This window comes from Microtus pennsylvanicus, chromosome X (genome assembly GCF_037038515.1).
Source record: "Microtus pennsylvanicus isolate mMicPen1 chromosome X, mMicPen1.hap1, whole genome shotgun sequence".
Classification (NCBI taxonomy): domain Eukaryota; kingdom Metazoa; phylum Chordata; class Mammalia; order Rodentia; family Cricetidae; genus Microtus; species Microtus pennsylvanicus.
In genome coordinates this window covers 87224331-87239935 of record NC_134601.1, presented here as the reverse complement: position 1 = coordinate 87239935, position 15605 = coordinate 87224331, and the positions used below count along the sequence as shown (strand labels likewise).

At 37.4% G+C, this 15605-nt stretch overlaps 1 protein-coding gene across 4 annotated transcripts in view; it reads left to right on the top strand.

Moving 5' to 3' along the window:
• Positions 1-15605, top strand: part of Kif4a (kinesin family member 4A) — a 122527-nt gene that overhangs the window by 41544 nt on the left and 65378 nt on the right. For all 4 annotated transcript variants that reach the window (XM_075957091.1, XM_075957090.1, XM_075957092.1 and 1 more), the window contains 3 exons: positions 4112-4228; positions 5102-5277; positions 7934-7995. In XM_075957091.1, coding sequence (XP_075813206.1) covers positions 4112-4228; positions 5102-5277; positions 7934-7995 — 355 coding nt within the window. The remainder of the gene's footprint in view (positions 1-4111; positions 4229-5101; positions 5278-7933; positions 7996-15605) is intronic.

Sequence of the window (15605 nt, the reverse complement as noted above, 5' to 3'; positions counted from 1 at the left end):
AATGAATAAGTATGAAGTGGTACTGAATAATATTCTCAACTCTCCTTTTGTTTGGACTTTTTCAGTCTTGCAGAGTTTTAAAAGAACTTCTCATCACATAATTTTATCTGAACAACTTTTTGAACCATCCTTGATCACAACATTTTTAAAGATTTATTTATTTGATGTATAAGAGTGTTTTGTCTGTGTGTGTGTGTGTGTGTGTGTGTGTGTGTGTGTGTGTATGCTTACCATGTGTATGCCTAGTGTCAGCTCCCCTGGGACTGGGATGATGAATATTGTGAGTCACAATATGGGTTCTAAAATCAGACCCAGGTCCTGCAAGAGTAACAAGTGCTCTAACTGCTGAGCCTTCTCTCCAGCCACCTTGACCAGAGCTTTTAAGGCTCTGCAAACAATGTCGTTTTTGTTTTTTTGTTGTTGTTGTTTGTTTGCCAAGAATTTACCATTTTAATGTCTTAATTTTTTTTCAAAACAGGATTTTTTGTATAATTCTGGCTGTCCTGGAACATTATTTTGTATAATTCAGCCTGCCTCTGTCTCCCAAGTGCTGAGATTCAAGGTGTACACACTACCACTGCAGTCTCCATTTTAATATCTTAATAACAAGATGAAATAGAAAACAGAGGGCTAATGTGGGGATTAGTTACCTGTACTGCAGGCAGATTTGCTATATCTCAGCAGGTCCTTCCTGAGTGAAATAAAGGGCTCTGCAAAGTGCTGCATTTTTCCAACTGGCAATAAAAAGAAAACAAAGGGATTGATTTTTAAGAATACTGTTTTTGATGTAAATGAGGGAAATGTATATATATGGATATATATGAAGGAGTTAGTGGGGGAAATTAACTGAAGGTTTAAGAATGGGAAAATAGATCAAAGCATCTGGGTCTCAGAGGCAATAAAGGGACTAGAAATATGAACAGAGGTAAAGAACAGAGACTTCATAGTAATGATAGTTGTTTTCACCAAAATAGGTGCAAAAGCAAAGGAATAAGTAACAGCAAAGTAAAGAGCATAAAGTAGAGAGGACAAAGGTTAGGGAGCTTTCATGTATAACATTATCTCTGTGAAGTTTTTGATGAAATCTACTAATAGAGAATGAAGGTAGCTTTGTAGTATTGAAAATGATGTTTAGAATAGCTGCCACGTGAGTTAAATTAGCCAGGCAAGATCATCAATTGACCACGGGTTCAATTAAGATCAATAGCATGGTTGTAATGGATTCAACTCATTTGTTTATATTGTTCCTTCAGTCTTGCACCCTGCAGAGATACAGGCATGTGCACGCACATGTGCGCACGCACACACACACACACACACACACATACACACCTCTATCTATGGTAAGAGGGGCTGGATGGGTAAGATACTTTTCTAATATGTGTGGGAAGAGAGGTCTTATTTTAGTTGGAGAGAAAGAAATTAAGCTGTTGGGCTGGAGAGATGGCTCAGAGCATTGACTTTTCTTCCAAAGGTCCTGAGTTCAATTCCCAGTAACCACATGGTGGGTCATAACCATCTATAATGAGATCTTGTGCACTCTTTTGGCCTGCAGGTGAACATGCAGACAGAACACTGTATACATAGCAAATAAAAAAATTTAAGAAAAAAAATAGAGCTCTGGTGGAAATGGCAGGTCATAGGAGCATTGAGTGCTTGAGAACACAAAACTGAAATGATTGGTTGTGGCTTCAGAATAGGCAGCTAATACCCCCAAGAAGCTAATCCTGAGATGTTAGTTCCAAATTGGTAGTCACAAGAAAGGAGAAAATAAGGTCCATGAAAGATGTAGTCAGTGAGGATTTTGGAGTTTTTCATCATGAACAAGACTGCTGAGAAAGTTGGCGTAGAGGGTGGAAGCTATCTTTTGGCTCCAAGTTTCTAGTTTCCGTCTAATGTTTCTTAGTCCTTTTCTGAGCCTGTGGCGAGGTTACATTCCATTGTGGGGAGGAATGATTCACCTCATCTCTGGAAAACAGAATCAGCAGAATAGGAAGGGATAAGATATACCCTTCATGCGGCTGGAGAGATGACTCAGCCGTTAAGAGCACTGGCTCCTCTCCCAGAGGACCTGGGTTCAGTTTCCAGCACCTACATGGTAGCTCACAACTGTCTGTAACTCCAGTTCCAGGTAATCTAACACCTTCATACCAAATGTACATAAAATAAAGTTAAATAAAGATATGCCCTTCAGAACCATGCTTCCAGGGACCTACCTCCTTCAGCTAGACCCTGCTTCTTAGTAGTGTATTTGACTATGAACTCATCAATGGATTAGTCCATTGATACAGATAGGGCTGTCATGGTCCAATCATGGTCCTGAGTTCAATTCCCAATCACCTGTCAATGGCACTACCAACTGTGGAGGAAACCTTCAACATACAACCTCTGGGGACATTTTATATCTAAACTATAATAGGATTGTGTAAATATATTTGTTTCACGTTATAAGGGAATCCAAAGTATGGCTGAATAAGTATAAAGTTAAGTAGAGCTAACAGTAATGATACAAGTTCTCATAGTTCATCTGTACTACTTGTACTACTTTCACAATCTACCTTAGGATAGGTAATCCATAAACAGTAGAAATTATGTTTTTACACCTGAAATCTATGAATGCCAGGATGATGTCACCATCAGAATTGGTATCTAATAAGGTTGCCTTCTCTGTGCCCTCACATGGCAGAAAGACTAAAAGGTCTTGCTAGATCTGTTCTATCCATGAGGGTAGAGACAGTATTATCACACCCTTAACCTCTTTTTTTGCATTGTTAAGATTGTTATTATTTGGAACTGGATCTCTCTATGTAGCCCTGACTATCTTGGAGATCAATATATAGACCAGGCTGCCCTAGAACTCACAAAGATCTTCCTGCTTCTGCCATGGAGTGCCAAGATTAAAAGTTTGGAGATCAAATTTCAACATGAATTTTGAAGGAAACAAAAACATTTAAACCAAAGTATTATTTGTCTAACATTTAATTTCCTTTTAGTTATAACATCTCATATAATTCCTTCCACAACCCAACAAAGTAGATAGAGTTGCCTCATTTTACAAAGCATTTTACCTATGATCCTATGACAGTAACAGAACCAGGATTAGAAATCTAGGTCTACATGACACCAAAGCCCATGGACTCAAACATCATCCTATAAAGCCTTTGTGCTGTAAATGTAACAGTGGGAGAAGTCAAATGCTTTAGACAGACCTGAAAGATTTTGAGAGTGTTTGAATTAAGTAGAAAATAGAAAAGCCCAGCTCGGGATGCTGGTGGAAGAGCTTGCAATGAATGGAGATCGGCCTATAGAGTGAGGCCCTATTTTTAAAGAAAAGTAGATAGTAAAGTAGAAAAGTAATTTTTACCTTTTTTAAGCAACAAGAATTATGATATTCCAATGTGGTACAAAAAGCGTAAGATTGGCTGAAATTCTTTTTTTAAAAAATATTTATTTTTCTATTATATATACAATATTCTGTCTGTGTGTATGCCTGCAGGCCAGAAAAGGGCACCAAACCTCATTACAGATGGTTGTGAGCCACCATGTGGTTGCTGGGAATTGAACTCAGGACCTTTGGAAGAGCAGGCAATGCTCTTAACCTCTGAGCCATCTCTCCAGCCCGATTGGCTGAAATTCTGAAGTGGAATCTCATGCCTACCACTTACTATTTGTATATAGGGAAGCCAACTAACATCTGAACTACTTTCCTTACCTGCTAAATGAAAATAATGTTGATGAAAATAATGGTAAGATTGTTAAAGTAGTTATAAACCTGGTTTCACAGTGTTACTTTAAAGATTGTCATAATGGATACAAAAGGTTACTTTACTATCTGTGTATATGGTGGTTGTCATAGCAATTGTTACCTGTCTCCGCTTTGTTTCCATGAGAAACAGTAAGTGCAATGCACTCAATTGTAGGAACCTAACATTTGAGCCTTTGCCCCTGAGCTTTCCTAAGAAGCAGCACTCCCGGAAAAATGAATAGAATTAAGACATTTCCTTAGTATTGCTGGTGATATTTCTATGAAGTATTTTCCTTTATCAGAAAAAAATGTACATATTTGTTAGCTGTTTTCCCAAGAAGTTTAAATTTTCTTTCCTACTATTAGGTATTAACATTAACCGGGGCCTCCTGTGCTTGGGAAATGTAATCAGTGCTCTTGGAGATGACAAAAAGGGTAGCTTTGTGCCCTACAGAGATTCCAAGCTGACTCGTCTGCTTCAGGGTAAGTCCAAAGTGCCTCTAAAATAAGAGAGGGTAGTTTGGAATGATAGTGTGGAGAAAGAAAGCAAAGGTGAAACAGGCAAAACACTAGTGGGCTGTCACATCCACAGCTAATTGATGAAAAGATGAAATAGCTATTGGCAATCAGATTTCTAAGAGAATGAGAAAATGTCTTTACAGATGGCTTTGAGAGCCAAGGAATCTATAGAATGCCATCTGTACTTAGGGCCTTGCATCTGAAAATGAACTTGGTTACATTTTCTTTAATTGACAGTATGCTAAGAAGAATTCTTTGGAGAGTTAAAATCTTCATTGACAGGGCATCCTAGGAATATTTAATCTCAGTAGAGGCTTGTAATGGGCCTGAGCCAAGCCTGGTTTTAAAACCTGATTAACTGCTGAACTCATAGTTTATCTTGAGTCTAGTGGCATATAAAATAGGATTCTAAATCTCTATCTTTTTGTGCATCTGAGGTTTTACTATTCTTATATTGAAACAAATCAAAAATTTGTAGCTATCACAGTAAATGACCCCACACCCATGAGTATATATGCAGCATAAATTTTAATCATTGAACTATAAAAAGAAAAGAGATGAAATTAGGAAGGGTCAGATGGTTGATCTGGGATGGGTAGGGTGAATAGAATCAAAATATATTGTATGCATGTGTGAAATTTTCAAACAATAATTAGAATGGTTTTAAAATTAAAGCCAAATAGTTCTGAAAAATAAAATCAAAGCCAAATCAAGTGTCCCTAAGATTTTTTCTTTCATCTATGAATTCAAAGTCATCAGCCCAAATAGGCAGCTTTTGCTTGCAACCTACTTGTTTGATTTTATTTCCTTTCATTATCCCTTATTGTTCTTTTTCAGATTCTCTAGGAGGCAATAGCCATACACTTATGATAGCCTGTGTGAGTCCTGCTGATTCTAATCTAGAGGAAACATTAAATACCCTTCGCTATGCTGACAGAGCAAGAAAAATCAAGAACAAACCTATTATTAATATTGATCCCCAGGCAGCTGAACTTAATCATCTTAAGCAACAGGTATAAGATTTTATAGGAAAGTTACAAAGTATGTGAATGGAATGATTTAGCTTTTATTTCTTTGTTCTAATTATATTTGTCAAATAATAATACTAATACGGTGTTTGCTATCCCTTTAATATTAGGGGGTGCCATTGGGTATTTTACTGATAAGAAGTGAAGGGTAAGAAGGATGGTGGTGGTGCATGCCTTTAATCCCAGCACTTGGGAGGCAGGCAGATCTCTGTGAGTTTGAGGCCAACCTGGTCTACAAAGTGAGTTCCAGTACAGCCAGGACTGTTACACAGAAAAGCCCTGTATTTTAAAAACAAAACAAAAAAGTGAAGAGTAGATGAAGCAAGAACGCCTTGCAGGGCTCAAATCCTGGAGTTCCTTAATATGCTCTGTTAAAGAGCTTGGAACTGGGAAGTATTAAGGGCTACAGATTTTAAGTAAGAGAATAACTTGATGAAATATGCGTTTGAAGGAAATCTGGTTTTTGTACAGTAACAACAGATGAAAGATGACTGGCTAGAAAGAAAAAAATAAGACAGGCTTTGTAATAACCTGGGTGAGAACTATGGTCTGTACTAAAGACCGTAGCAATAAAAATCAAGGAACGGTCACAGAAGTAGAGGACAAAGAACAAAAAGTAAAGTATATTGGGATTTGCTTAGTTGCAAAGTTAATGTAGGAAACGAAGTGGGTAGAAGGAGCCACATTTGATTTTCAAGTTTCTTCCTTGAATTACAAAAAATCATATTGATAAGGAAAGCAGATGGAAAACCAGAGTTGCACATGAAAACAGGAATGATATATTTAGTTTAGGTCATTTTGAACTTGAAAGGTGTTTAGGGAATGTGTATAGAAATACGCAAATATTGCTGACTACATAGGCTTGATTTAGAGGGTATCAGATGAAGAGTAAAGAGGCAGCTCTAAAAGCATTAGCATTTAGATGATATCTGAACTTAGTGAGTACGTGAGAACAAAGTGTTATCACACATGGAGTAATCACTAAATGTTTGCTAAAGAACCAAATGAAGAGGTCCAGACCTACAACTTGAGAATACCAGCTCTTAAAGAATGGATAAAGGAGAAACAGGTAAGAATAGACAGGAAGAAAATCAATGATGTCACCAAAACCAAGGAAAGAGTCCTTCAAGGAGTGTTGCCATAAGAACAAATTTACTAAGAAGTATAAAGATGAAAAGTATCCATTGATTTTTTTTTTTTAATCGTCAGGGAAGCTGTTGGCAACTACTGTGAAGTCGGGAGTGATAAGAGCCAGTCAGTGGTATAGAATAGTAGATAAGTGAAAGTGAATGGCTTTTCATCCACGGAGGCAAAATGAGAAAAGGCAATGGCCAGGTAATCAAGGGCAAAGAGATATAAGTTTGTTTTTTAAGTATGATAGAGCCTTTAATCCAGAGAGACTGAAAAGGAAAACAGCAACTATATAAGGACAGATCATCTTCTAATGGTGAGCAGTTGGGGAATAAGATAGAGAGAGGACTGGAAGAGACCACACATGGCTTAAAATCATTCTCAACAGAAATAGAAAGGTATCTATCTCTTTGTAAATTTGTGGTGGTATACATATGACTGTAGAGCAGCTCACAGTCCTAGTACAGGAACCGTGAAGGCAGGAATAGTATTGATGTGGAAGGTTTTGAGGGTTTCTGGTTAGCTGTTTGGTTGGTTGGTTAGTTCGATTGGTTTTTTTTTTTTTAGACAGACTCATGTAGCACAACGTAGCAGAGGCTGGCCTTGGACATTTATGTAGTTGAAGATCCTCTTCTCTCCTTAGTGCTGGGATTACAGGTGAACACCACTATGCTCAAGTATTGGTGTAGGGTTTTTGTATTTTGTTTTGCTTTGGTTTGTTTTGAGACAGGGTCTCACTATGTGATCCTGACTAGCATAGACTCACTATGAAGCCCAAGCTAACTTTAAAATCACAGAGATCAGCCTGCCTCTGCCTCTTGATTGTTAAGATTAAAGGTACACATCACCATTTTTGGCCCTGTTGATGCAGGTTTAAAAGAGTCAAGTTTTCCTGCATGCTAGAGGAAAGAGGACTTGATTTCCACTTGGAACTGTATTCCCATCTGTCCAGTGCTCACTCCTCCAGCCTTCCTCCGCAGTGATAGTGACTATATGTTAATGTCTTTTTCCTTTTTCTTATTCAAGGTCTCTGTAGCAAATACAAGTAATAACCTGCATGCTGGGTCTTCTGAATTATAAAACAACATTCAATCTATCCCTTTATTTTCTCTTACGTCTATTTCTATTGGCAAAAATGCCCATCTTCTAATCTACTTACTTGTTTATTTATTCAAACAGTTATATGACAGATGCCACATAAGATATACTTAAGTGCTTAAGGTGTACTTAAGGTTCATGGGCATTGAGTAAGATTATCCTGTTGCTAGTTGTAGTGACTTCATTACAAAGGGTTAGGCCTTATTTCGTGGATTGAGGTTGAGAGTCTTGATTATGTATCCTGTTCTGGTTGGGAACTCAGAAACTGTCTGTGTAGCCATGGCTGGCCTCAAATTTTTGATCCTCTTTTCTTAGCTTCTCAAGTGCTAGAATTACAGATATGTGCCACCACACCAGGTGAGAAGTGGCTTTTGATTGTGAATTAGCTGATTATTTTTATTGCATCTCCCAGGTCCAACAACTGCAGGTCTTGTTGCTACAAGCCCATGGAGGTACCTTGCCTGGAAGCATAAAGTAAGTCATAGATTAATTTTAAAGGTGTTTTCTTCTAGATGGTATTTTGCCTGTTGACTGTTTTCTTCTGATAGCTTGTAGTTTCTCAGGACACTTGATGTCCAGGAAGTGATCCTGCCAACCTTGTCAATTACTTAGGATTTCAGTAGTTATCCTTATGTAATGGAAAGAACATAGATTCTATACCCAGAAATGTATTAATTAGAATGCTCCTTTAAGGAAGAGCTGTCTCTGCCATCTACTTATTTATTTGACTACTTAGTTATATACATAGATTCATGAATATTTATTCTTGGGTTAACATCCATAGTTATCATTTGGTTGATTTCTTTGTCCATTCAGAGTTCCTTCAGATGGACTCTTATGTCCTTTAACAAATCATCAAGTTCGAGCATTTAAACAAGATATTACAAATCTTTGCTCCAGGCCTGGAATTAACCATATCTCCAAGGAGCTTTGGTTTCCTGTATTGGAAACTGGTGTTTAGAAACCAAGATCTGTGTGGTTTCTCTAGTTGTGCTCACTGTTGCTGGGGTATCACTGCCCCTGAGCCTTCTTGGTGGGTAGGACTCAGAAATGCTTGCATGTATAATAACCTACACATGTACTCATCTACACTTTTGTATCTATCTAGATTGTATGTGTATTAAAAACCACAGTTTTCTACTGATACTTTTGATTTTCTTCCAGCACTATAGATTTTAGTGTATTTTTTTTACATCTTAAATGGGTAAATTTAATTGTATCTTAAGTATGCCTAAATATTTTTAAGTCCACAAAGATTGAATATGTGACTAACTCTAAATTGGCCTTTTCTTCTCAACTCTACCCATTCCTTCCAACTCCATCCAGCCACTGATGTCCCTAGTAACAGATTTACAGTACATCTTGAATGCAGCAGGGAACAGTGTTTTCAGCCCCTCAGTGGAATCACTCTTCCAGCCACATTCTCAGGCAGCAGTGATCTGGACTCCTCCCAAGTTAGCACACAGTGACACAGAGGAGCATTCCCAGGACTGATGATTCTAAGAGAGGAAAGAGAAACCCATCTTTCCTAGCATTCCAAGATTTTCCTGAGTACGCCTACTCAAGCATGACTTTACAGGGAACAGGAAATATAGGGGAAACTACAAAGCTTCGTGACATGGGATTGGGTAGAAAAGCAAGGAGACCTAAAGGATAAATGTGTACATTTTTGTGCCTGCCATAGTAGTGGCCTCAGAGGTATAAGTCAATAGCATAGTTCACTTGCAAAGATGAGCTTCCAACTCCCAGAAATAGAAAGTGCTAAAGTACTACCTGATAAACCTCTAGATGGCCAGCCTCTAGGCCTACCCTTAGACCCTACTCTAGAGTCTGTTCCAGGGAGTGAGAAGACTCTAGCATCCAATTGTCACAATAAAGTAGAACTCCATGATCCCGTCAGCCTCAAGGTCCACTCTCAGATCCCACCCAGGAGAAAAACGTTTAAACAAGAAACAAATGCTAGTATTGCCTTTCCTGGGAGCTTATTAGCTCTCTTTCTAATCTCAGAGCCTCAGATCCAGCCTAGGGAGGAAAGCAAGTCTCAACTATATTTCTCCTTGTTGTAGCAGTGGGTTCGTCCATTTCTAATCACTTAACCTTGCTTCCTTTTCTGGAATTCTGACCAACTGATAAGCTCAAACAGCAGGTATACCCTTGCTTTCAATTCCCTTGAGTATGCACCTAGAATTAGAATGGCTAAATCTTGTGTTAATTCTGCTTTTAATTTTATAACTAAACTACCATACAGTTCATAGGTAATGTACTGTTCTACATTCTCACCAGTAGTAGTCAAAACTTCTAGTTCCTTCATATTCTTACTAACTCTTATTTTAATGCTTTTTGAATGATAGTAAACCCTAATTTGGGCCTGCATATTTTAATCAGTTCTTTGTTTATTATGTTAGCCCCTTGTGGTATATGTTACAAATATTTTCTTCTAATTTATCATTAGTCTTTTATTTTGTTATCTTAGGTCATGGGTTTGTTGTTATTTGTTTGGGTTTTGTTTGTTTGTTTTCTGTGTATGTGTATTTGCAGTACTAGGGAATCAACCTAGGTCTTCACATATTACTAGATGACTGACTGTTCTACTGCTGAGCTATGTCCAGCCCTTTTCATAGTCTTGATTTTAAGAAGGAGTCTTTTTTAAGTTGCCCAGGCAGGTCATGAACTTGCAATCCTCCTGAGCCTCTAGAGTAGCTTGTAGTACAGGCCTGTGCCATCAGATCTTTTTTTTTCTTTTATGTATTAAAATGAATCAATCTTTTTTACTGCCTGTGGATTTTACCAGCTATATTAAGATCTTTTATACACCGTAAAGTTTACTCCTCTTACACATACTACTCAATGATTTTTATTAAATTTACACAGTTAAACAACTGTTACCACAATGCAGTTTTAGAACATGTCCAGACAGATATCTTCTACCCATTTTGTATTGCTCACATTTATATACCCACCACAAGGAAACCACTAATCTGCTCATTGTTTGTAAATATTTGCCTTACTATAGACATTTCATATATGTGGACTCATACAGTATATTGACTTTTCTTGACTTATTTCATGTTATTTTTAAGATTCATTCATATTAAAGCATATATATGTTTCTAGATAGTATGCCATATCTGGATATACTACACTATTTGTCATTTTATAGACTTTTAAATTGTTTATGAATAGTGCCACTGTGTATCTTCATTTGCAAGTGTTTCTGTGGACTGACATTTTTATTGGGGAATGAAATTGCTAGGTCATTTGTTTTGTTTGTTTGTTTGTTTTTGTTTTTGAGGTAAGCTGTCACTATGTTGTTCCAGCTGACTTGCAACTCACTACTGTGTAGACCAGATCCTCTTGCCTCTGCCTCATGGGTACTGAGATATGTGTTTAACTTAATAAACAGTAAAACTGTTTTCTAAAGTGGTTATACCACTCACATTCTCCTCAGGCTTCTGAATTTCAATTCATAGTTTAAAGTCTTTCCTTATCCCAAAATTAAAAATAAAAGATGCTTTGGGGCAGAAGAGATGGCTCACTGATGAAGAGCACATACTGCTCCTGCAGAGGATCAGGGTTTGATTCCTAACCACCCCCGTTGGGCGGCTCACAACTACCTGTATGTGACTCTAGAGAATAATACACCCTCTTCTGGCCTCTGCAAGCACCTGCACCCAGATTTCCTGTACACACAGGCAGATGTACACATACACATAAAATATCTTAAACATGTTTTTTTGTAGTACTCATGTTTTGTAATTCAGTAGACTCAGGCTATTGAGTTGGCACAGCTGATAAAGATGCTTATTGTCAAGCTTGACAACCTCAGTTTGCTCCCTGAAATCCATGTGATATAAGGAAACAAGCTGTTTCTACTCCTGTAAGTTGTCCTCTAACCTCCACATATGTGCCATAGCATGTATGTGTATCATCCTCCCACCCCATACACAAATAGGTAAGTGGTTGGGTGGGTGGGTGGATAGATAGATAAAGATAGATAAAGTAGGTAGGTAGAGAGATAAAACTTTAAAATAAACTACAAGAAACAATGATTCATACAATTCATCATTCAATATTTTATAAAAATGCTTTTTTCAACAATGTATATTTGTACTTTTAGACATGCTGTATGGCAGTTCACAAAAAGTACATTTTACATATTGAGTATTTTTAGCTTTTTTCCTTAGAGTGTATCTTTTTTTTCCAGGATCTGTGTTGATGGAACCTTTGTTCTTATTTCTGTATCTGCTTGTACTTGCTTAGCAAATTTGAATTCCTAGCATGGACAACTAAATAACATGTGAAATAAGAAATACTTTTTTGTTGGTTTTTTTTTTTTCAGTGTGTTTTCTTTTTTGCCTTATCTTTGCCTGGTCCAAATCCTGCTTTCTGCTTTACTCCTTTAAGCCCTTCCCATAATATGGGTGTCCCACTTTATTTTGTGGTTTGGTGTTGCTTTTGTTACAATCTTGTGGAGAATTCATCTTTTTCTTATTACGCTGAGAGCTTTTATGTGCAGTATTTTCTGTACATATATATGTAGATACATAGGTATATTGCCATGTGCCTTATCCTTACCCATCCTCAGCATGTCTTCTTCCCTCTGTGTCTCTTAGTAACTCTCCCTGACTCTGCCCTTCTTCATCCCAGCATCCTCCTAGTCTGGCTCTCCTGCCCATTTATCGGCGAGTCAGTTCTTTATTAACCAATGAGAGTAATACATATTCACACTGTACAGAGAGATTATTCCATAGCATTTCTTTATTGTCTAATTGAAAAGGAAGGCTTTAACTGTAACTTAGTAAAACTATATGTAACAAAAACAGTTATCAAGTAAGAATTACAGGTACAATATATAGTCCATTTGTATTTGGCAAAATTAGAGAAAATACTCTATTATCTATCTTATCTTGGTGAATCTAAAGTTTTACCTCTAATTTACCTTTTTATCATAACTAAGGAAAACTATAATTATAACTAACTAGTCTTCAACTCCATCAAAGACCCCAGAAGTGTAAAATGTTACTTAATGACAGGGACATCTGGCTGTCTGAACAATCACCTTAGGGTCTTCTGTAACATTGGAGCATTCAACTTTGGCTTACAGGCCTAGTGGACCTGCCAGACTTTTCTGGAAAGCAGGGTATTTTTAAGGACTGTTCTACCTTGTTTTGGCAAAGTTTGGCAGTTACCTTTTTTGTATGCGTTCTCCTGGTCCAGTTTGAACAGAATACTGTCAGCAATTGAAGCAAGGGCAGTTTTTTGCCCAGACAGCTGTCTGTTGCCATTAGGAAGGCAAACTCCATATGGAGTTTCTTCCATGCCCTTTATTTTCTCTGAAGTAAATTGGTCCTACCAGGAGCAAATGTGTCTCACTGTCATGAAAAGTCACCTTAGGTTATTAAACATATTAAATGCTATTTTTATAGGCCTTTGAAGTGTTTGAAAACCATTTATCTGTCTAAATATATCTGTGTATTACTTTGAAAACATGCCTGATATAAGTTGGACTTATAGATGACTATTAATCTGTATTTCTTCATTATAAATTATATTTTTAAAGGAGATGCATAAATATAATACTCCAAATAAGAGTAGACTTATACATACCATATAAGAAAATTAAATTTGTGTCAGTATACAAAATCCATACCAATTAAAATATTTTGAAATTAATAGTTGTTTTTTCTTTGGTTTAAAAGTAGATTCCATAATCTACCCTTTTATCCTATCATTTCTATATCCCCCTTTTTCTTTTCAGAAAGAGATCCTTGTATCTAATCTTTGTTCAGCGTTTTCCCTGACCATTACCAATAAGAACTTGTAACCAACCCCCCCTTAAAAGATAATAAAAATTTATAACCCATTTTGGGGGAATGTGGATGTCGTTCTCTAGACTACTCCCTATTGTTTATGGATGCTGATATCTTTGGGGGCACCTTGAGACAACCAGAATAATTGTTAAGTCTTGGCTGGAATAGTTTGTGAGACTGGGTAATCTCAGCCAGTAGCCTCAAAGCTGTTTTTGATGCAGAATTTTGAGGAGACTGTAACAGGTGTTCTGGGATGTTGTACTATCTGGGCCATCCGTTTTTATTAGTGTCCAGTCCCCTTGTTCTGAAAATACATAAACTTTTAAAGGTAACATATATATATTGGTATGAAATATGTGATGTGTGCAAGTCAGTTAAAGATGATTTTATTGTTTTATGTTTAAGCAGGTAAAAAACACATTATGTGTCTTAACTAGTTCTTCTAGGTTAAATTTTTTTTAATACCTGTAGCCAGAATTTCAGGGGCATTTCCCTAATCAAACCTGTTTTCTTTAACCTGAAATGAATTCACAGCTTCTCATTGCCTGTGGAAATAAAAGCATAACATCCTCCCCAAGGTAACATATCTTTTGATTTAAATTTTGAAATCAAGACATTTTTTAAATATATAGGTTGGTTTAATCTAGCAGCTTTCATATTCAAATGTGTCTCAACAGCTTTCCTTTCTTTATTAGCAATCAGAAGATCTAAAGACTACACAAGAACATATGGGATCCAGACTCTGTATTTTCCACCTTTATGTGGCTTATTTTTTTTTGTATTACTTTAGTCCCTTTTTAGGATTTTATTTTATTATTTTAAAACTAGTCATGTGCTGCTAGTGCACCCCTTTAATCCCAACACTTGGGAGGTAGACCAGGCCAGATGAGTTCCAGGCCAGCCTGGTCTACAGAATGAGTTCAGGACAGGCTCCAAAGCTACAAAGAGAAACCCTGTTTTGAAAAACCAAACCAAACAAAAAAAACCCTATGTTTCTTTTTTATAGCTGTCTATACATTCTCTTTTCTCTCCCAAGCCTATATATATTTTTAAACAAAACTGTAACCCATTTTTTCCTATCTGAATCTGTCTTTACTGTGTAACTGTAATCTTTTCTGTTTGCATGAACAAAATCCCAAACCATCCATGCAACGCTTTGGCAGAACTTGCATTAGCAGCTAAAGTCCACATGCAGTGGCTGAGAGACAACTCTCTGTATGGCAGCTTGTGTAAGATACTACAGGATCCCAATATGGTTTAGCTCATGGCACACTGGCAGAACTCAGGCTGTCAGCTCAAGTCCGCAGGCAGCTTCTAGGAGATAAGTCTTCACATTGTTGCCATCATGAGAAACATGAGACTAGAAAGCCAAGTTTAGCTCTTTTTGTGTGTATTTAGAGCCCTTTTAAAGATTTCTCAGGTTTTTTTGTGGCGCTTCATTGCCTGACACTGGGTACCATTTGTAGGTGGAATTTTATGTCCCATCTCTTCCCAAGTAACTGACATGGAGACTTAATATTAATTACACATGCTAGGCTGATAGCTCAGGTTTATTGCTAACTGTAGGAGGAGGGAACCGCTTGTTCATCCCGGCCACCCAGAACCAAAATAACCACACAGAAACTGTATTAATTAAATCACTGCTTGGCCTATTAGCTCTAGCTTCTTATTGGCTAACTCTTATATTAATTTAACCCATTTTTATTAATTTGTGTATCTCCACGTGGCAGTGGCTTACCGGGTAAAATTTCCAGCATCTGTTTCTGGTGGTTCCATGGCATCTTTCTGACTCTTTCCTTCTCCCAGCATTCAGTTCTGTCTTCTCTGCCTTCCTAAGTTCTGCCCTATCAACAGACAATGGCAGTTTCTTTATTCATTAACCAGTGAAAGCAGCACATAGACGGAAAGACCTCTCCTTCACCATTATTTCAGGGCTAAGCTAGCTGGGTGGCCGGAACAAACAAGCGGCCTGCTGCTACAGCTAACTAGCTCTTACAATTTAAATTAAGCCATTTCTACTAATCTACATATTGTCACGTGGCTAATGGCTTTACCTGTCCTCCAGCATGTCTTGTTCGCTCTGTGTCTCTCAGCAACTCTCCCTAACTCTGTCCTCCTTCAAACCAGAATTCTCCAAGTCTGGCTCTCCCACCCAATTTCTTCCTGCCCAGCTACAATGAGAGTAATACATATTCACAGTATATAGTTGGTGTAGTACTTGGGGTATGGTCTCTGAAACTAGATTGCTGACTTTAAATCCCACCTTCACTATCA